Genomic DNA, 19,049 nt, shown 5'->3' on the forward strand with positions numbered 1-19,049 from the left:
GTGTGTGTGTGTGTGTGTGTGTGTGTGTGTGTGTGTGTGTGTGTGCACCTGAGTAGTGGGGGAGATTTGGGACCACCCTGCCAAATTTGGTGTTTCTAGGACTTACGCTTTTGGCTGGCCAGACACTTTTAGGGCAGAAAAAGAAGAAAATCAGTACAAATACAATTGGGTTTCGCCACCTTTGGTGCGTGGACACCTTATAAGCAGGGGATTTCCCGACATTAAACAAATAACCATTTACATGCTTAGGACATTTGCATTGTAAGAATGTACAGTGAGACTTAAGATTTAAAAACACTGACATGTTTTTTGACAGATTCTCCTTAAAAACGTACAATTTCCTATTAACTCAAAAGAATGTATGGGAATATTTGGGAATAGCAATATGGCGGCACGGAGGCTTCACTTTTTATGATGCCATGAACAATCCAGTTCTCTATTATAGACCTTATGCGCCAAAATATCACAAAATATTACAACTTTTACAGTAGTTTATATTCATCCAAATTCTGTGAACAGTCTGCATCTGAATTGTTGAACTCTATCACTGGTTTCACTTGTAAGACCATTGACCCCGTGCAAAAAGAGCTCTGCGATAGTTCAGTTACTATTGAGGAGGTCTTACATGCTATTGCACATATTAAAGTTAATAAATCTCCTGGGGTCAACTGAATTTTATAAAACCTTATCACTCCCTTTCTTAAAGAGGTTTATATAGAGGATAGAAAATCAAGCTCTTCCACATTAACTCAGGGATTAATAACACTGATTCCAAAAAAAAAAAAAGATCCATTGCTTTTAGATAACAGGAGACTTATTTCACTATTAAACAATGATTATAAGATTTTTGGCCTGATCTTTGCAAACAGAATCAAGTCAATTATGGACCCCCTTATAGATGAGGCCCAATCTGGCTTCTTAAAGAAAAGGCATGTTTTCAAAAAATTGTATTACTCACATTTATGTACTGATGATGGATTTGTTCTTTTCTTAGATTTTTATAAAGCCTTCAATTCAGTGGAGCATGCTTTTATTTTTAGGTCATTACAAATATTTGGGTTTGGAGATTTATTCTGTAAAGCTATACAAATAATGCAAATTGTTCTGTTAAACGTAAAGGGCGTTCATCTTCTAGGTTTTATTTAAAATGTGGTGTTAGACAAGGTTGTCCCATTTCCCCTTACTTCTTTTTGATCCTATTCTTCAGAGGACCAAGACGAAATTTAATCACTGGATTTTAAGAGATTTATTCCTAAAAGGTTGAGTTGTATTGTGTAAAGCAGAGGGACTCAAGTTTAGTCTACGCTGCTACTTCACTCGGTGTTTCTAAGAAGATGTGTAAAGCTGTTCATACGGCTTTGTTTAGTTTTCTTTGGAGGAACAAAACACATTACATTAGGAAATCTACAATAATGAATACTTATGAATCAGATGGATTGAACTTCCTTGCTTTCTGTACTCTAAATAACACTTTTTAAATTAATTGGATTAGACATTTCATTCTAAACCCAACTTCTTTATGGAGTCTTATACCCATTTTTATTTTATTTTTTCAAAATTAGGTGGTCTTAGGTTTTCTTGATTTGCAATTATAAGATTCCTTTGAGCTTATCCTGCTTTCATAAACAAATATTCTGTAAATCCACTGTTCTTTGCAGAACTGCTCAAGTTCAGTTAAATTTGATGGTGACTGATATATTAAATTAGTTATTTAAAGTTATTTATATAGGTTGATTTAGTTTGTATTCTAATTGATGTTATTAGATCAAATGTTCCTATAGGCCAGTGGTTTTCAAACTGGGGACCCAGGGGTCTGTGGAAAAGTTTAGAAAAACAAAAGGTGTAAAAATGTTAAAAATAAAATTAAACCAACAAATTAAATAAGAGTTTTAGACCCGATTTTCTAAGCAAAAAAGCAAAGCTATTTTAGCAAAGCGATTTTACTATGTCAGAAAATACCTTAAACATACAAAAATGTGTGCTTTGGAATCATTGTCATGTTGGAAGGTAAACCTTCCTCCCATTGACAACTTTCTGGCAGAGGGCAGCAGATTTTTGACGGCATTTTGCCCCATCCATTTTTCCTTCTATCCTGACAAGTGCTCCAGTCCCTGCTGCAGAGAAACATCCCCATAACAGGATATTATCGCCTCCATGCTTTACTGGAGGAATGCTGTTATTTGGATGGTGAGCTGTATTGGATTTCCGCCAGACATATCGTTTGGTGTTGAGGCCAAATAATTCAATTTTAGTCTCATCTGCCTCAAGATGCGTTTTGGCAAAGCTCTGCATGTGGCCTTTCTTGAGGAGATACCGGTGTACGATTTGTAAACAAGCTGGGCTGCGTTTCTCAAAAGCATCATAAGCTAAGTTGATCATAGAGACCATTGGTGGCAATGGGTCTACAATCTACTTGGGCCTACGATGCTTTTGGGAAACACAGCCCTGATTCTTTTCAATGAACCTGATAAATCAGTTTGCAAATCACACTGAACGATTCATAAGCTAATTGGACTGTACAGATTGCAGCTGTTCTCAAATCAATATCGTGGTAGGTTTTAGGTAAAAATGAAACAACATTATAATAATGAAAATTTGGTGCGATGGCTTCATGGGCACAAATCTTTTGACAGTCTGATAATCTGTACTCAGTTTTTTGTAAAATATTTGTTCCTTCCCATATTGCATGAGAACTGTGACTTACTTATTAAAGTGGAATAACCTCAAGTAGGTTTTCCATTTACCTCAGAAGACCTGGCAAACTTTTTAACAAACCTGTCTGAGATTTATACCAGTTATCTAAAACGATATGGAAATACACACACACACACACACAAAACTATACTGTAATTACTTTAAAATAGACACTTGCATCACTGAGAAATATGCTTTATTATATTTTACTTCTGTGCAGAGAAATTACTGTTGCATATAAAGTAGTATTGTATATCCTTTGACTTATTAAGTGAAAAGCATGACTGAATTGATAGATACTAATGCAGAACAGACAAATTATCATCCTACATATACATTATTGTGTATATGAAAGGATGTTGGATTATACAAAATTGATGTGAGGAAATCTGAGAGTTTTGTTTCTGTAACTGATTCTACTGTAATTGTGACCAGACATTAATACCGACATTTTAGCACAAAACACATTGGCCATAAAAGACCTACAGCATGAATTGAAGCCATTTAAGTCTGTTTAATGAACATTATCAATGAAAAGATGCACTGTGTCTGTTTCTCTGCTTTGCTTCTTATTATGGCAAAAAAAAGTGCTTCTTGTGCAACAATCATCAAACTGGTACAGTGTATATGAGCCAAATGTGATAATAAACATACCTTATGTTGAGACAGTCCCAATAGCTGTCTCAAGATATGAGAAGTCTCCTTTTAAAATAACTGAAAGCCAGGTAAGTGGCGCCCCCTATCAAGCCAATCAATAAAGTGGCACCAACAAAGGCTGGAGCCTTTTTCTTTGCCACCCTGAATGCGGTGGGCAGCACAGCGGATATGAGGATGTTATTGACTTGTCCAAGCACTCTGCGGAAAGTCGGCCGGTTCAGGACACGCTCATAATACGTTTCCAGGTTGACCCGGGTCCCATTTCCCCAGTACCGACGGGACAGACCCAGGAACTTGAGGCGGTGAAGGATGACAGCGAGGGAGACATCAGCCATGCTAAAGAAGTCACCACAGAGCCAAGCCTGCTGACTGCCCTCTTCTGGAAAGATGATAAGATGAAAAGTGACAGGTTTAGAATCCAGATTTTTCTAAATACTTGGCATGATATAGAAATGCATTAATGAAAACTGTTCTAAATGCATCTTAATGGTTTTACTGTGAACAATTCATCCATGCATTATTTATTTATTTATTTACAATTCTTAATTAAAATATCATAACTCTATCTTACGGTGAAACGACAGACTTCTCGCTGATGACATATGTTAGACTTCTCCATTCATTTAGTCCACTTAGACCCTGCCCCTTTCTTACAATCGACTGAAAGCTCACTTTCACAACTGCCTCAATCGTATCAATAACCGATGGATAGAACCAAGGCCCTGTCCTACATTTTTTTCTTTTTTCAATAATCCGTTAGTCACATGTACGTCACAATACTGAAAAAATAAGGAGCCAGTTCACACTAAGAACTATAACTATAAAGAAAATGATAAGTATATGAGCATCCACACCAACAGACAATAAGGTTCTGTTTATGATAAGCATGCGCTGCAGTTTTATCTTCTGCCCTATAGCTCGAGTTATAGTTGTGGTGTAGACTCTGCTATTGGTGCGAATGGGCCTTAAACGTTTTAAAGAGTTTTAAAAATAATAATTAATTAATTTATTTATTTTATTTTGAATAAAACCAGTTATGTTCCCACATCAAACACATTTTAAGTTACTTGAAAACACTTCTACAATGCACCATAAAAAATAAATTGTAGATAAAATTTAAAAATCCAAGGCAACTTTTTAGGTTCTCTCAAATATTGTCTTAATAATTGCACTAAGTGACACTACTTTGTTTTGTCAATTTCAATTTGTTGGTTCATTAAATGCAATATGCCCTATTCAGCCTATACGTTCGTCAAGACAACTAATGATTTATTATTCAGCAAATTTTCATTTAGTAACAATAAATTTATTTATTTTTTGATAGCGGTTATCTTATAGGACACTTGATATGTTAAGTGAACTATGCTGTTTGTGAAGGAACAATCATCCTACAAAGCAAGGACATCCAGGATATTCTTTTAAATAGTTGAACATACTGTAGGCTTCAACACTTGACACACAAACCTCAAGAATGGTGACAATCAACAAATGTAAAAAGATGAGCTCTTTACAGATACACTACACTAGTTATTTAGGCAAGTTCTGTTGGTCTGACATGGGTTTTTATGTAGTTTCTAGAAAATTGTCTTAGTATTTGAGACTCAAAATGTTTTGTAAATTGGAAAATATGTAGTTGCTTTATATATATATATATATACAGTGTTTTTACTGTTTAACAAAAAATTCTCCCACCTGGTGTCTCCTCAATCCTCCTCTGCAGCTCGGTCTCAACTTGATCTAGAACATTCTCCAGTTCATCCAGGAGTTTCTTCAGGTATTTCATGTTATAATGGTCAAACAATTTACTCTAGAGAGATTCAAACAACTAGTGTTTTGTGACATTCGGCAATCACTTTCTTGGCACTGTAAACAAGACTGTAATCTAAATTAAGTGTACATACTCAGTGAGATCATCTGTGGTCTTAGCTAATGTGCTACAAAGAGCATATGCCCAGAAAGAGTAATCATACGAATAACTGAAACTGAACACTGCATGAATGTTTACTTACTTTCAGACGTCTCTGTTTTGCAATATAAGCATCTTTAAGATCGGGATTCTCCACTGCTAGTTTCTTAAGCTCAGATTCCGTGTTTAAAATCTGTGCTATAAGACAGAAATCACTGTTAAAGGAATAGTTCACCCAAAATTTTAATTCTTATAATTTACTCACCCTCAGGCTATGGGTGTCCAATTCTGCTCCAGGAGGGCCACTCTCCTGCAGAGTTTAGCCCCCCAGGACTGAGTTTAGACAAGGCCACACTAGAAGAGTTTGTTTCTTCTTCAGAACAGATTTGAAGAAATGTAGCATTACTTCATTTGCTCACCAATGGATCCTCTGTCTGCAGTGAATGGGTGCCGTCAGAATGAGTCTAAACAGCTGATAAAAACATCACAATAATAATCCACATGACTCCAGTCCATCAATTACCCTCTTGTGTAGCGAAAAGCTGCATATTTGTATCCGTAATAATTATATCCACAATACATCAAGACGTTTTTAACTTCAAACCATTGCCTCCAGCTAAAATGCGAATCCTCTATCCATAATATTGCTTTATCCAGTGAAAAAAGCTGTCCCTTTTGAATCGGGACAGAAATATGCAAAAATCAATCACCATTTACAAGCATAAACAGTCCAAAACAGTTCTAAACAAATAGCCTATATCAGTAGATTTTGTTTTGAGAGGACTATAGGGGACTTTTTCACTGGAGGAAGTGATATTATGGATTATGGACTGGTATTTTGGCCAGAAACAATATTTTAAAGTTAAAATGCCATGATTGATTTGTTTCTCATAAACATGCAGCTTTTTTACTTCACAAGATGTTAATTGATGGACTGGAGTCATGTGGATTACTTGTGGGTTTTTCTCAGCTGTTTGGACTCTCATTCTGATGGCACCCATTCACTGCAGAGGATCCATTGGTGAGCAAGTGATGTAATGCTACATTTCTCCAAATCTGTTCTGATGAAGAAAAAAGCTCATCTACATCTTGGATGGCCTCAGGGTGAGTACATTTTCAATTTTGCTTTGAGTGAACTATTCCTTTAATTCACAGTATTCACAAAAAATTGAAGGCTCATTTTAAGTTATTATGCTCAGTCCCCTTCTTACTGCGAATGTGGGTGGTGGCGTAAGCTGGGATGTGGGAGTCTACGGTGATCTCTGGGTGAAGGATGCAGCCATGGGTGTACGCATCCATCTGCAGTGAGTCCAGCAGTTCTCTGTAATGCTGAACTCGATGATAATACGTGCTTCCCTCTTCTGGGATCAGCTTTGGGGTATGCTCTGACTCAGAGAAGGGCACAAAGCACATATAGAGTATGCATTATGACCCAAAAATGTAGTTGCAATCTACATGAGCTGCTCTCCAGGGCAAATATCTTATTTTGACTCACCCTTCATTGCCTCTCATGCTATCCAAATTTTTCTGCAGAGGCATGCAGAACATAAAATGGTACATGCAAACACAAATGCAACCAAATGAAAAAAGATAACAAATGCACTGAACACAGCAAAAGCAGCTCACAAAAAAAAAAAAAAAAAAAACATAAGCCTGCAGTATCAAACAATTACAGCTATTAACACATTGGAAATCAGCTGACATCTAATACAGACATTATGAAAATGGAGTGTTTTAAATGCATTTATTAAATGTGTATTCAGGTGCAGGAGTTCATTTGTTTAGTCATGCGTTTATTGAACCCTCTGATGCATGAATTATTAAATCACTAAGACAAAACTTAATGTTTTTTTTTTTACTTTAAAACAATAACAGAAATATTCCCAACCATTTATTTTATTTTAATTTAAAATATAATGACTACAGGTTAAAAGAAGTAAGTTGTAATAATTAAGATTGTTTAATATTTTTGAAAGAAGCCTCTTTAGCTTATACCCTCAAGGCTGCATTTATTTGACCAAAAATACAAAAAAAAAACAGTAACATCATGTAATTTTAAAAAACTGTTTCTTATTTTAATGTATTTTAAAATGTAATTTACTTATGTGACTGCAAAACTAAATTTTTAGCAGCCATTGTGCCAGTCTTCAGTGTCACATGATCCTTCAGAAATCATTCTAATATGCTGATTTGCTGTGCAATTAATATTAATTATTTCTGGTGCTCAACTATTGATAATGATTCTTATTATCCGTTTTTGCTGCTTAATATGTTTGTTTAAAAAATGATACTGTGATTTTCTTTTCAAGACTCTTTCATTTTATGGTCACTTTTGATCAATTTGATGCATCCTTGCTGAATAAAAGTATTATTGCCGCAAATCAGCATATTACAATTATTTCTAAAGGATCATGTGACACTGAAGACTGGAGTAACGACTGTTGAAAATTCTTACATCAGAGGAATAAATTACATTTTAGAATATATTAAAACAAAAACGAGTATTTTCAATTATAATAATATTTTACAATATGACCGGTTACTGTATTTTTGATCAAATCAATTTCCACAAATATTAAAAAAAAATCTTAATTATTTCAAACTTTTGACTGGTAGTCTAGAGAGACTTGGTTAGCCATGTTGAACTAAATAAATAAAAAAAACACAATGACATATACAGTTAAAGGGACAGTTATATATTATTATTATTATTTGTATGTGACATCACACCCTGAATGATTAAAAGGATTTTAAAGAAATGTGGTGAATGCATCAGAGGGCTCATCAACATTATATGTCCTTTAGTACTCTTGTATTTATAGCATTTACACTGCAATTCATGCATTCTGTAATGTAAATACTGTTTTACACACAACATTAACCCCAAATCCTAAGTGTTTACCATCACAGAAGTTCTGCTCCAAATAGTCCATGATTTGTGTGGGGTCACAGATGACATTGTCATTGTGAACCAGCACAGGAACCTCTCCAGTGGGGTTCAGACGCATAAACCAGGGCTCATTGTGTTCACTCAGAGGCAGACTCACATCATTCTCCTCACACTGAAGACCTTTCTCAGCTATTGCCAGTCTCACCTATGACAGAAACACAACGTTCATTTGTTTGGGTGTTTCATTAGAACATTATACCAAAGAAAGACTGAGACAGCAGTTATTTTGCACTCGCACTCATCTTGTTTAAGAAAACAACAGCATGCCATGCTCTTGTTTTACAATTCTACAATACCATTGTAATTAAGAAATTCAACACAGCCTACACACTTGCATAATGACGCATCATTAATCATGTATAATTTATGAATAATTAACATGCATGCTGTCAATCAGCAATTGTTTCATTGAGGCTGCCATATGAATAGGAATAATGCAAATAATGGCAGGTTTTTGAAATATGTGAATATCACAATCAAAACAACGGATCAGATGCTGCATCCACCCTGATGCTCTTGGCCTGCCTACGCCAGAAATGTTGAATTATGGGATCTCTTACCTTCTGAGAGCTGAAAGACTGAGTCCAATGATACAAAATCAGTTTAAACTCTTTGTTTTTTGTTCTCTCGACAACCTCACCGCTGTCCTGTGACAGTGCATCCTTCTTTATTAGGATTTCCTTCTCATCCTGAGATTCACCGATGTTTTCCTCCGCCATTTTATCAGTCATTGGCCGTGTCTCAAAACCTAGTCGCCTTCGACGGTATGTTAGTGTATGTTACGCGCGTGCAGAATTCTTGCGCATCAAACGCGCTTGCAGTGTTTATTGAAATCACGGACGCGTGTGCTGATCCACAAATGCTGTCTAGGTAGTCAGCGCACTAGGTTTTGAGACACAGCCAGTGTGTTGAAAGGCGCAGCCTCCAGTGGTGGTACCCAACTTCTTAAAGGACACACATCCACAATCATAATCGTGAAATGTAATATAAATACAAATTAAATATGTATGTTTAGATTATTTTTCTATTTCAAAAGTAAAAATCTAATTATTACTTCTATAGTAGGCTAATCTAAAATAAAAACAGGTAACAGCTCTTTTGTTAATATTTATAGTATATGCGTTTTCGTGGTTGAAGAGAATAAATCAGAAGCGCACTTTTTAAATGAGCCAACAGATGTCTCTGTAGTCTATCTTCTCTATCAAATTACATTGAGCCGTTGATTACAAACTGGTATAACAGGTTGAGATTTTATTTTTTATTTTATTTTTTCTGTTGAGAATTTCGACTTGGCCTACATATATATTTTTTGATCATAATTTATAATATGCAGTATAGGACTACTACTAATAAAAAATTATTCGCAAATAAAAAAAAGATATACTAGAATAAAAAAAATACTTTTTTTGCCACATTTCACAAATGCTATATTATTTTGTTAACTATCACACATTATTAATGTTAAATACACGTAAATTAAAATTTTGATTTCGCAGACACATGGGTTGATTATATTGTATAGGCCAATATAATTCATCCATCCAAATCACACAGATTTTACATAACTAAGGGATGGCAGCAAACATATCAACTAAATTGTTGAAAGTGATTATAGACAGACATCTCTACAAAAAAAAAAAAAGGATTTAATTCAGTGTTGAGTAACAAAACAGGCACATGCTGTTTTTCATAAATGTAATATCTATATTGTATTATGTTATGGTCTTAAAGCCCCCTGCTGTCCAAGAAAATATTCAAAGCTGTTAATATAGCGTTTTAATTAAGTTAGATTATTGTAATTTATTATAAAGAAATCTAAATTATCTTTCAGCCCCCTTGGAAGTATGCTGAGGCCCCCAGTGGCTCCTGGGCACTTGCTGTAGGGGTAGTGTGTGGTAATGTCATAATTTTGATAAAAAGGGAAAACTGAATTACAAAACTAAAGAACATATATAGCTAGATTTCACGTTTTAAAAGTGAATGGCAGGCAAATTGTCGGAGAGTTGGGAAATTTCAACAATCCATGAAACACAGGCCTACATGTCTATTTCTACACCTATATCCTTTTATCACATCTAATGCATCCTTTTCAACAACCTGCCAAAGCCTTCAATGCCACAAGAACAAGAGGTTTTAACATAGCCGCATCATTAACAACATAGCTGCCAATAAATAAATACATTTCAGTGCTTTTAAAACATTACGTTTTCAGACAAACAGACAAACAAACAAAGGCTTCCAAAAAGCCAATTTCTTTTTATGTACACAAAAAAAATTGTGTAGGATTTAGTTTTACAATTTGTACTCAGAAATTGTGAGTAAATTTCACAAATAATTACACAAGTAATACATTTAATTAAAAGTTACATTTTGAAATAAAAAGTTTGAAACAGTATATTTTCTTGTAAATTGTACTCCAATAAACTTAAAAACATAATTGTTTTTCAGTGTATATTGAATTTGCCTAATAAATAAATAATTATATAATGTATTGTTTTTCACATTCCAGAATGGCATGAACATAAAAAGCACATCAAAAACACAAACACACATTTCTATCAAACACCCACGTTTCCTTTTAATGGGTTTCCAAATCCTTCCAGAATAATCAAGAGTAAAAACAACGATAAAACAAATTCAAAATTGTTCTTTGTCTAGTCCACAAAATTCCCAGGTATATGAAATTCAGCTTGGATCTTTCCAAAACACGCTGAGCTGGATAAATCATTTTGTAGGACACTTCTTTCATTTTGTTATTAATACACAATTTGTTTAGCATTTTCCATGCTTTATTTTTTCCAAATAAAGAAGACCAAAAATCTTGCTGTAGGAAAAGAGAAGAGACAGAACAGAGCATTTCTTATAATATAACCTCTGAACTTGCGCCCTCAGTGAGGGTTAAGTAGGTGGGGCTGTGGCGTCTTTCGCTGCCGCGCCGCGGTCTAGTTGTGTCTGCTCTGCGCAGCGCAGCGCCTGCGAGCGGAGGGAGTCGGTGAAACGCAGCGGCGGTTCCAGCGTGTGCGGCTTCGGTAATGATGCACTAAACCTGCCTGCTCATTCATACTCTCACAACCCAAGCAGAAATACCAAACAACAATATCTCCATTGTGATTAATTCTTCCCGGTTTAACCGTTGCTGCTGAACTCGGCTTAGAAAAGAAGGTTTAATGAAAGAGAAAGACAAGAAGCGCACGGCAACGTTACGACTGTTTTTATTTTCATCCCATTCTGAATGACGGGCGGACGGTTCGACTTCGACGATGGAGGCACTTACTGTGGCGGATGGGAGGACGGGAAAGCCCACGGACACGGCATCTGCACGGGACCCAAGGGTCAAGGCGAGTACGCAGGGTCCTGGTCCCACGGTTTTGAGATAGTCGGGGTCTACACCTGGCCCAGCGGGAATACGTACCAGGGCTACTGGTCGCAGGGCAAACGCCACGGGCTGGGTGTTGAAACCAAGGGAAAATGGGTTTATCGTGGGGAGTGGAGTCACGGGTTCAAGGGTCGATATGGAGTTCGGCAGAGCACCAATACACCTGCTAGATACGATGGGACGTGGAGTAATGGACTACAGGATGGCTATGGAGTCGAAATCTATGGGGATGGTGGTAAGTGCCACTGCAAATGTCATTTGCATGTTTAGGGATGAGAATCGTAAGCAGTTGAACCATTACTTTTGTCGATTCCTTAAATGTCCCATTAATTATTCTTTTGAGGAAGAAATGTTTGAAATAAGACATTCTGTGATTTACAGCAGACTTGTAGCCTACCAAATGATCATTATTACAGGTCTAGCAAATCAGGGATAGCCTACATTTTATTCTGTGTTTACAAAGACAAATGTTAGTCCTACTCCTACACATGTATTATAATTGCGGGCCTAAACATACCAAAATATTGTAACGTATTTGGTATTTCATTAATTTATTAATTCATACATATAGCAAAACTCGTATCTTTGACTACAACTCGTCATATGAACAACCAGTCAGTTACGACGCTGATTTAAGCCTTAAGTACAACATAACACTGTAACAGCTGTTGCTTCATTTCGATTCGGACATGACGAAAGTAATAACTTGCGGTTCAGCGAGTCAGATTAAATTCAGTAACCGCTCCGACTGATTCACAATCGTTTTTGATTCACTAAAAAGAACCGGCTCATTAGAGTCATTCCTTCGGGAGTCGGACACACTTTGAAAACGCTGAATGTTTTTTTTGATTCTCTAAAAAGAATCGGATCAAACGTCTCATTCGTCTGAAAATTTGCTCATAAATACATCTCTGAGAACTTTCTGGACCACTGACATGAATTGGTCGCATTGTTTTTTTGTTTTTTTATTTAGTTTTAAAATTCCATTTAAAGTACTTTGATGGCATAATTGTGTACATACATGCCAAGCATTATAGCCTACACACAAGTAATGACAAGAAAAAGAAATGTATAATATTACAATAACAACAAAAATAGGATTAAAATAAAGTGATACGTGTTGAATAAAAATAAGATTAAAGAACAATAAAATAAGTCTCTCTCTCTCTCTGTGTGTATATATGGTTATATATACATATAATGTATATATAATAAACACCTATCAAAACATTGCAAACAAAAAATACTGTAATAGGCAATGTGTACATTGTGTTTTTCAATATATTGATGATATATTCTTTAAAAAGAGCCTGATCATGAGAGTCATTCACTCAAGAACTGTACACACACTGGCCTCGCTGTATGGTTTTGGTTCACTAATAAGAACCAACTCATGAGAATCACTTGTTCGGGAATCAGACTGCACTGAACGATGTAAGTTTTATGCAGTAGATTCAGTAAAGTTCTTCCCACTGAATACTAGGATACAATTCCATAAGAATTACATTTAGAGAATCTTTAACATAATAGAACGTCATAAAAAAAGTCCACAGGTCATTGCCATTGGGTGTAAATAAAACCCCAATCTTTTCAAAGTACACTGAAGAATTGCTGGTGCATGAGAATTCATATTTATTTGTATTTATTTAACATAAATGCACAATATATAGTAATTTACACATGGCATAATTTGACCAAGATTGTTAATTAAACTTTTGCCACAGTTTACTCTATGCCTTTCATGGCATTGCAATGTGACGTCCAACATTTACCTTATGTTTTACATTTTGGAGCCTACATTAGTTTCCAAATTAGTTTCGGGGTCTGTGTCATTTGTGTCAGTGATTTTAGATTAGGCTGACTCTGATGAACACAGTGAACCTAAAACACATTTGTCATGCATCACTGAAGGGGCAAGAGAATTTAATTATCCAATTTTCATCAATTACACTGCGCTGTTTGCTTACTTGATCTACATGAGTTTAATGTTCCTTTCTGTTTCATAAGGCACATATCAAGGCCAGTGGATGGGGGGCATGAGGCATGGCTATGGTGTGCGACAGAGCGTGCCTTATGGAATGGCCACCATTATCCGCTCTCCGCTTCGCACCTCCCTGGCCTCCCTAAGAAGTGTGCAAAGCAATGGCACTGTTCTGCAGGATGCGGTATCCGACACACCAGTTGGAAGCCGTGGTGGTTTTGTGCTGAATTTTCACAGCGACACCGAAGTCGTCACCGGGAAGAAGAAGGGCCTGTTCCGCCGTGGGTCCCTCTTCGGCAGCCTCCGCCAGCTACGTAAATCTGACTCCAAAACGTCCATCTCTAGCAAACGGAGCTCGGTGCGTAGCGACGCCACCATGAGCCGCATCAGCACCAGCGACGCCAACTCCACCATCAGCTATGGAGACGGAGAGGTGCCCAATGAGTACACCCCCATGGAGGACCATGTGGACGCCACCACCACAGAGTCCTACATGGGCGAGTGGAAGAATGACAAACGCAATGGGTTTGGAGTCAGTGAGCGATCCAATGGGCTGAAGTACGAAGGGGAATGGATGAACAACAAGAGGCATGGATACGGATGCACAATATTCCCAGATGGAACCAAAGAGGAGGGGAAGTATAAAAATAATGTGTTGGTGCGCGGGATAAGGAAGCAGCTTATTCCTCTTAAAAACCATAAAACTAAAGAAAAAGTGGACAGGGCTGTGGAGGGGGCTCGAAGGGCGTCAGCTATCGCCAGGACTAAAGTGGAAATAGCAGTGTCAAGGTAGGGCACCTCCTTTGCTGAAAATTATTTTGTAAAGCCAAAAATTAAAATGTACAAATTCTGATGTGGTTCCAAACTCATTTGACTTTCTTCTTCAGTGGAAGGTGAAAGGAGAAACGTTGAAGAATTTAATAGCCACTCTTTTTCATATAAAGAAAGTGAATGGGAATCTGAGCTGTTGAGCTCCAGAATAACAAAAAAGTAGCTACAGGTATATTCCAAGTCTTCTGAAGCCATACAATAGTTTTGTGTGAAAAATAAATAAATAAAAAACTGAGCCAAATTCAAATCTTCCCCTCTACTGCAGTTTTTGCCTAAAACTAAAATTATTAAAAATATTTTTTGTTAATTTAAATAAAGCTTAAATAATACACACACACACACATAAATATTCAATAAAAATAAACTTTCCTTTGCGACTGATTAAAATAAAATAAAAATAAATAAAAGCTAAATATAAATATTGGGGGGGAAAATAATAAAAAATCACTAAAGCACATAACAAAATTACTAAAACAAACTAAAAAAAAATAAAACATAAAAATGTCAAAATATGAATAAATACTACATAAATAATACTAAATGAACACTGCTCCACTGTAACTTTTATATCTCAGTTGCTCTTCCATATATTCATATTCAATACAGAAAAATTTTGGTCACATTTTGTTCTGTTACACAAAGCTATCATATGGTTTTAAAAGACTTTGTACATAGTGCAGTCATGACTGCTTTCATGATACTTTAAAGGGGTCCTATTATACCTTTTCAACTTTAGTTAGTCTGTAATGTTGCTGTTTGAGCATAAAAAAGATCTGCAAAGTTACAAAGCTCAAAGTCCACTTCAAAAGGAGATATTTTATTTAACAGAAATCACTTTTCAAAAACTACAACGAATGACTCGTTTGGACTACAATGCATATTTTCCGGGATTTGTGATATCTCAAATACCGACGAATGAGACAAGACCTGGTTGAGCTGCACTAGAGAAGGCAACGAGTGTTATCACTATGTCGGAGACACGCTAGCTTTCCCAAATCGCGCTCAACACACACTGGCCCAGCTAACCAATCACAGCACATTTCGTACCAGCTAACCAATCACAACACACACTTGTAATAATGTAAAATATGTGAAAAATAATGTGTTTTTCGAACAACCGAGTATGAGAGCCTGTTCTAGTACACCTCCAAAACAAAATCAAGACTTTGTAAAAGAGCATAATAGGACCCCTTTAATGGTGAGTTTTTGTCATTTTGGAGTTTAACAGCATGGATCATATGGCCAGTTCATTCTTCTCCTTTTGTAGTCCATGTAAAAAAAAGTCAAATGTGTGTTGGAACGAAATGAAGGTGAGTAAATGATGACAGACATTATTACAAGAATATATGACTGTCACAACTGTAGAATCATCACAGTTTAGCAATATATCATGTCAGTCATGACAGGTTGACTTGAAACTGCTGTGATCAAGTGCGTCAGCCACATCAAGGCTTCTGTAACATTCCAAAGATTGTTACTGCTTGTACTGTTAAGCTGTGATGTCTGCATGATTCAGAAGTATGGCGTATGGGGCATTTATTTAGATGTCATTTATTAACCATATGTCGTATTTTAAGTTGTCTTCTCAAATGGTTAGAAAGTCTGAGTTTTGAAAGGTTGTGCAAGCAACCTTTTTGAGGATTGGTGTCTATTATTTGTCCATAGCTCAGATGCACAGGGAGCAGTCATGGGGTCATGCATCTCATGTACTGTACCCTATTATGATGTTTGTTCCCTTGACAAGAGCCATACTTGAAAGACACTTTAATGGATGGGTTCTGTAAACCACTTATTCAAGGCACATAAATTCATAACATCCTAAACAGGTCTTGGGAAACTCATATGCTCATGTTCCTTCCATTGACCAACCAAACAGATACTTTGCCCAACATCTTAAATCTTCTTCAGTCTTCAATAGACCATATTTCAGTATAATACTGTAAGTTGTGTGTGAATGTAAACACACACACTGTATGAAAATAACCAGTGGATTTGAGAGGTTACTTGCAGCCAATTTCCATTAGTGAGTCAATGAAGGATTTTAATATAGTGAAAGCTGTCCTTATGTGCTCCCACTCTAATGTTGAACCCACTGGATGAGCAAGACCCTTGGTTCACAAATTAGTGGGCTTGCAACTTCTTAATTGGCGTTAATTAGACCTTTTGAAAACTTATTTTTCAATTACATACTAGAAGTAAAAGGATAGGTTTTGTTGAGAAGCAACACTGAATAAGATATTAAGACTTGTCATACAGTAGATTGTATCTTGAATGTAAGTGTAATTTGTCTTAATGCACTGGCAGATTTTTTTAGACTTGTTTTTAACTGGTTTATGTTTTTAAAAAGGGGGGGAAATCTTGCAGTGCAGTAAGACAAAATATTATGCGGTTTTGCTTCTTAAGTAAATTAATTTAAATATTTGAAATATTCTAAATATTTGAAAAATGCTGCAGTATTGCAGAGTATGTCCAGCTCAGGTGATCAGATACAGTGAAATTAATGAATTTTCATGTATAATACCATTCAAAAGTTTGGGGTCCATAAGATTAAAAAAAAATGTATATATACTTTTATTCAGCAAGGACACCTAAATTGATCAAAAGTGACCATAATTACTTGTTGTAGAAGATTTCTAATTTCTATTTTAAATAAATGCTGAAATTTTAAATAAATGCTGAAAAAAGAAGAAGAAGAAGAATCCTGAAAATAAAACGTATCATGGTTTTCGCAGAAATATTAACGACTATTTTCAATGTTGATACTAATAAGAAATGAAGACTGGAGTAATGATGCTGAAAATTAAAGGAACACTCCACTATTTTTGAAAATAGGCTCATTTTCCAACTCCCCTAGAGTTGAACAGTTGAGTTTTACCGTTTTCGAATCCGCCATACAGGACTAAATTACGTTTTTAAAAATATATTCAAATAGAAAATGGTTCGTGCGCTTGCGCGTGCCTCAAAAAAGGGCTTACAATGACTTACAAAGATACATAACAGCTACAAGTGTATGCACTACTTGCTTTATGCAAGCACTATATAGGATAAATATAGGGTTAAAGACCACCGATAGAAGTGAATGATTGTTGGTATGTGTATATGTGCACGTCTGCCTCATGTATGTGTATCGGCTGTCTGATGACCCTGATGTTCTGACCTCGTGTTAGTGATCAGCCAATCAGTAAATAAATAACATGATGCAGAATATAGGCTGCACTTTTGCTGCTAGTGTTCAAAGGGGTCATACAGGTTATACAGTTGGTTTGAGTGCCACATTCGGGCTATTTACAGTTTCTGTATTTATTTGAACATGGAATAAGCCACATAGAACATACTGGGCACCATTAGCCGAGTATCTGGCATTTGTCCCTCTCAGGAGTGGTCTGTCTTCTGTGGTTACCTCTGTCTCAGCGAGCAGTGGGTCAGGGTTACAAGACTTACACTCCAGGGTCATTACCAGTGCTATGAAATTAAAGTAAAGCCATTTTTACTATGCATTACTTGCATTCAGTTACAGCTGAGCAAGAGTCTTGGCTGGCTAGCAGTGCTTTAAAGATTAATATAGTAATACTCTTCACTATCTTCACTCCACCCTAGAGTATATTCCCTTCAAAGGGTCGTAAATATAATCCCACAGGCCGGGGGCAGGGGCAGGGCTTTTGCTGTGGTCAACAGAATCTGCTGTTTTAGGAGGTAGTGTAAAAGGTTAACTAGCGTACTTGGCCTCACTGTGAAAGCAAACGTGACAGATTCAGTGTTAGGACAACTACAGAATATATCAAGTTCACTTCAGGTGTTAGCAAAGAAAATCGTTGATGAGAGTGAGCTTTAACTTAGTTTGGACTAGGGCTGTCGCGATAACCGCAATATCGCAATACCGCGCTATTGACGAGCAAACCGCAGAGGAATGCAAAAACCGCAGCAACCGCGATTTTTGCGTGTTTTCTTTTTTCGTAAGGTTATGCCCTTCTCGTTTTACACTTCATGCATGTGGACTGAATATTAAACAAGTTTGTAATGATAACATAATGTGTACCATGCTGATTTGTACAGAGGCTCCGTAGATTTGCACTTAACAAGCCTAAACAGACAGTGAATGAGAGAGAGATCGACTGAGCGCGTGCGATTACTTGCGTCTGTCCTCCAGGCCGAGTCATATATATTTGTGAAAATAGGTTTTCATATCCAAGGAAAGCGAAATCTCTGTCTTAGCACCGACGCATAGCTGGTCAGCTGAGCCTTCTAAAGTGGCGCTCAAAGTTAAAATGATTTCAACAACGTGTTTCATTACGTCCCTTTGAATGAATGAATCAGCGTTTTTGAACGTGTAGTTGAACTGCACTGACTGACAGCCCGTCTAGAATGCGCGCAGGTGGAAATTTCAATAGAAAGTCTCTTGTCCAGTCAGATTAGAAGATCCGATTACAACTAGGCTAACTGTTATACATATAGGATAACGATAGCCTAACAATCTTATTGTCAGGTTTATGTTCTGTTATGTGGACAGTTATTTTGTCATTCTCTTCTGTTTACTTCACTTCCTGTTTCAACGCTATTTGGTTTCGGTTTCATTGTCTTCTGAATATGACCTCGTTAGTTATATCGTAACACATACACACACAAATTATATATATATATATATATATATATATAT

The 19,049-nt window shown here is 36.4% G+C and overlaps 2 protein-coding genes across 2 annotated transcripts in view; one reads left to right on the forward strand and one right to left on the reverse strand.

Annotated features, from left to right (window-relative positions):
* Nucleotides 1-2,902: 2,902 nt before the first annotated feature.
* LOC107657807 (ganglioside-induced differentiation-associated protein 1-like) lies at nucleotides 2,903-9,116 on the reverse strand. Its single transcript, XM_016446050.1, has 6 exons — nucleotides 8,768-9,116; nucleotides 8,160-8,352; nucleotides 6,469-6,642; nucleotides 5,361-5,455; nucleotides 5,044-5,158; nucleotides 2,903-3,730 (listed from the first exon to the last, which is right to left on the reverse strand). The coding sequence occupies exons 1-6, from the start codon at nucleotides 8,936-8,938 to the stop codon at nucleotides 3,378-3,380; spliced, it is 1,101 nt and encodes a 366-aa protein (XP_016301536.1). The 5' UTR covers nucleotides 8,939-9,116; the 3' UTR covers nucleotides 2,903-3,377.
* Nucleotides 9,117-11,146: 2,030 nt separating this feature from the next.
* Nucleotides 11,147-19,049, forward strand: part of LOC107657819 (junctophilin-1-like) — a 48,873-nt gene continuing 40,970 nt past the window's right edge. Inside the window, exons 1-2 of the mRNA XM_016446068.1 lie at nucleotides 11,147-11,818; nucleotides 13,591-14,353. Of these exons, the coding sequence (XP_016301554.1) occupies nucleotides 11,440-11,818; nucleotides 13,591-14,353 (1,142 nt within the window). The 5' untranslated portion in view covers nucleotides 11,147-11,439. The remainder of the gene's footprint in view (nucleotides 11,819-13,590; nucleotides 14,354-19,049) is intronic.

Source organism: Sinocyclocheilus anshuiensis, unplaced genomic scaffold (assembly GCF_001515605.1).
Source record: "Sinocyclocheilus anshuiensis isolate Anshui unplaced genomic scaffold, SAMN03320099.WGS_v1.1 scaffold7, whole genome shotgun sequence".
NCBI lineage: Eukaryota > Metazoa > Chordata > Actinopteri > Cypriniformes > Cyprinidae > Sinocyclocheilus > Sinocyclocheilus anshuiensis.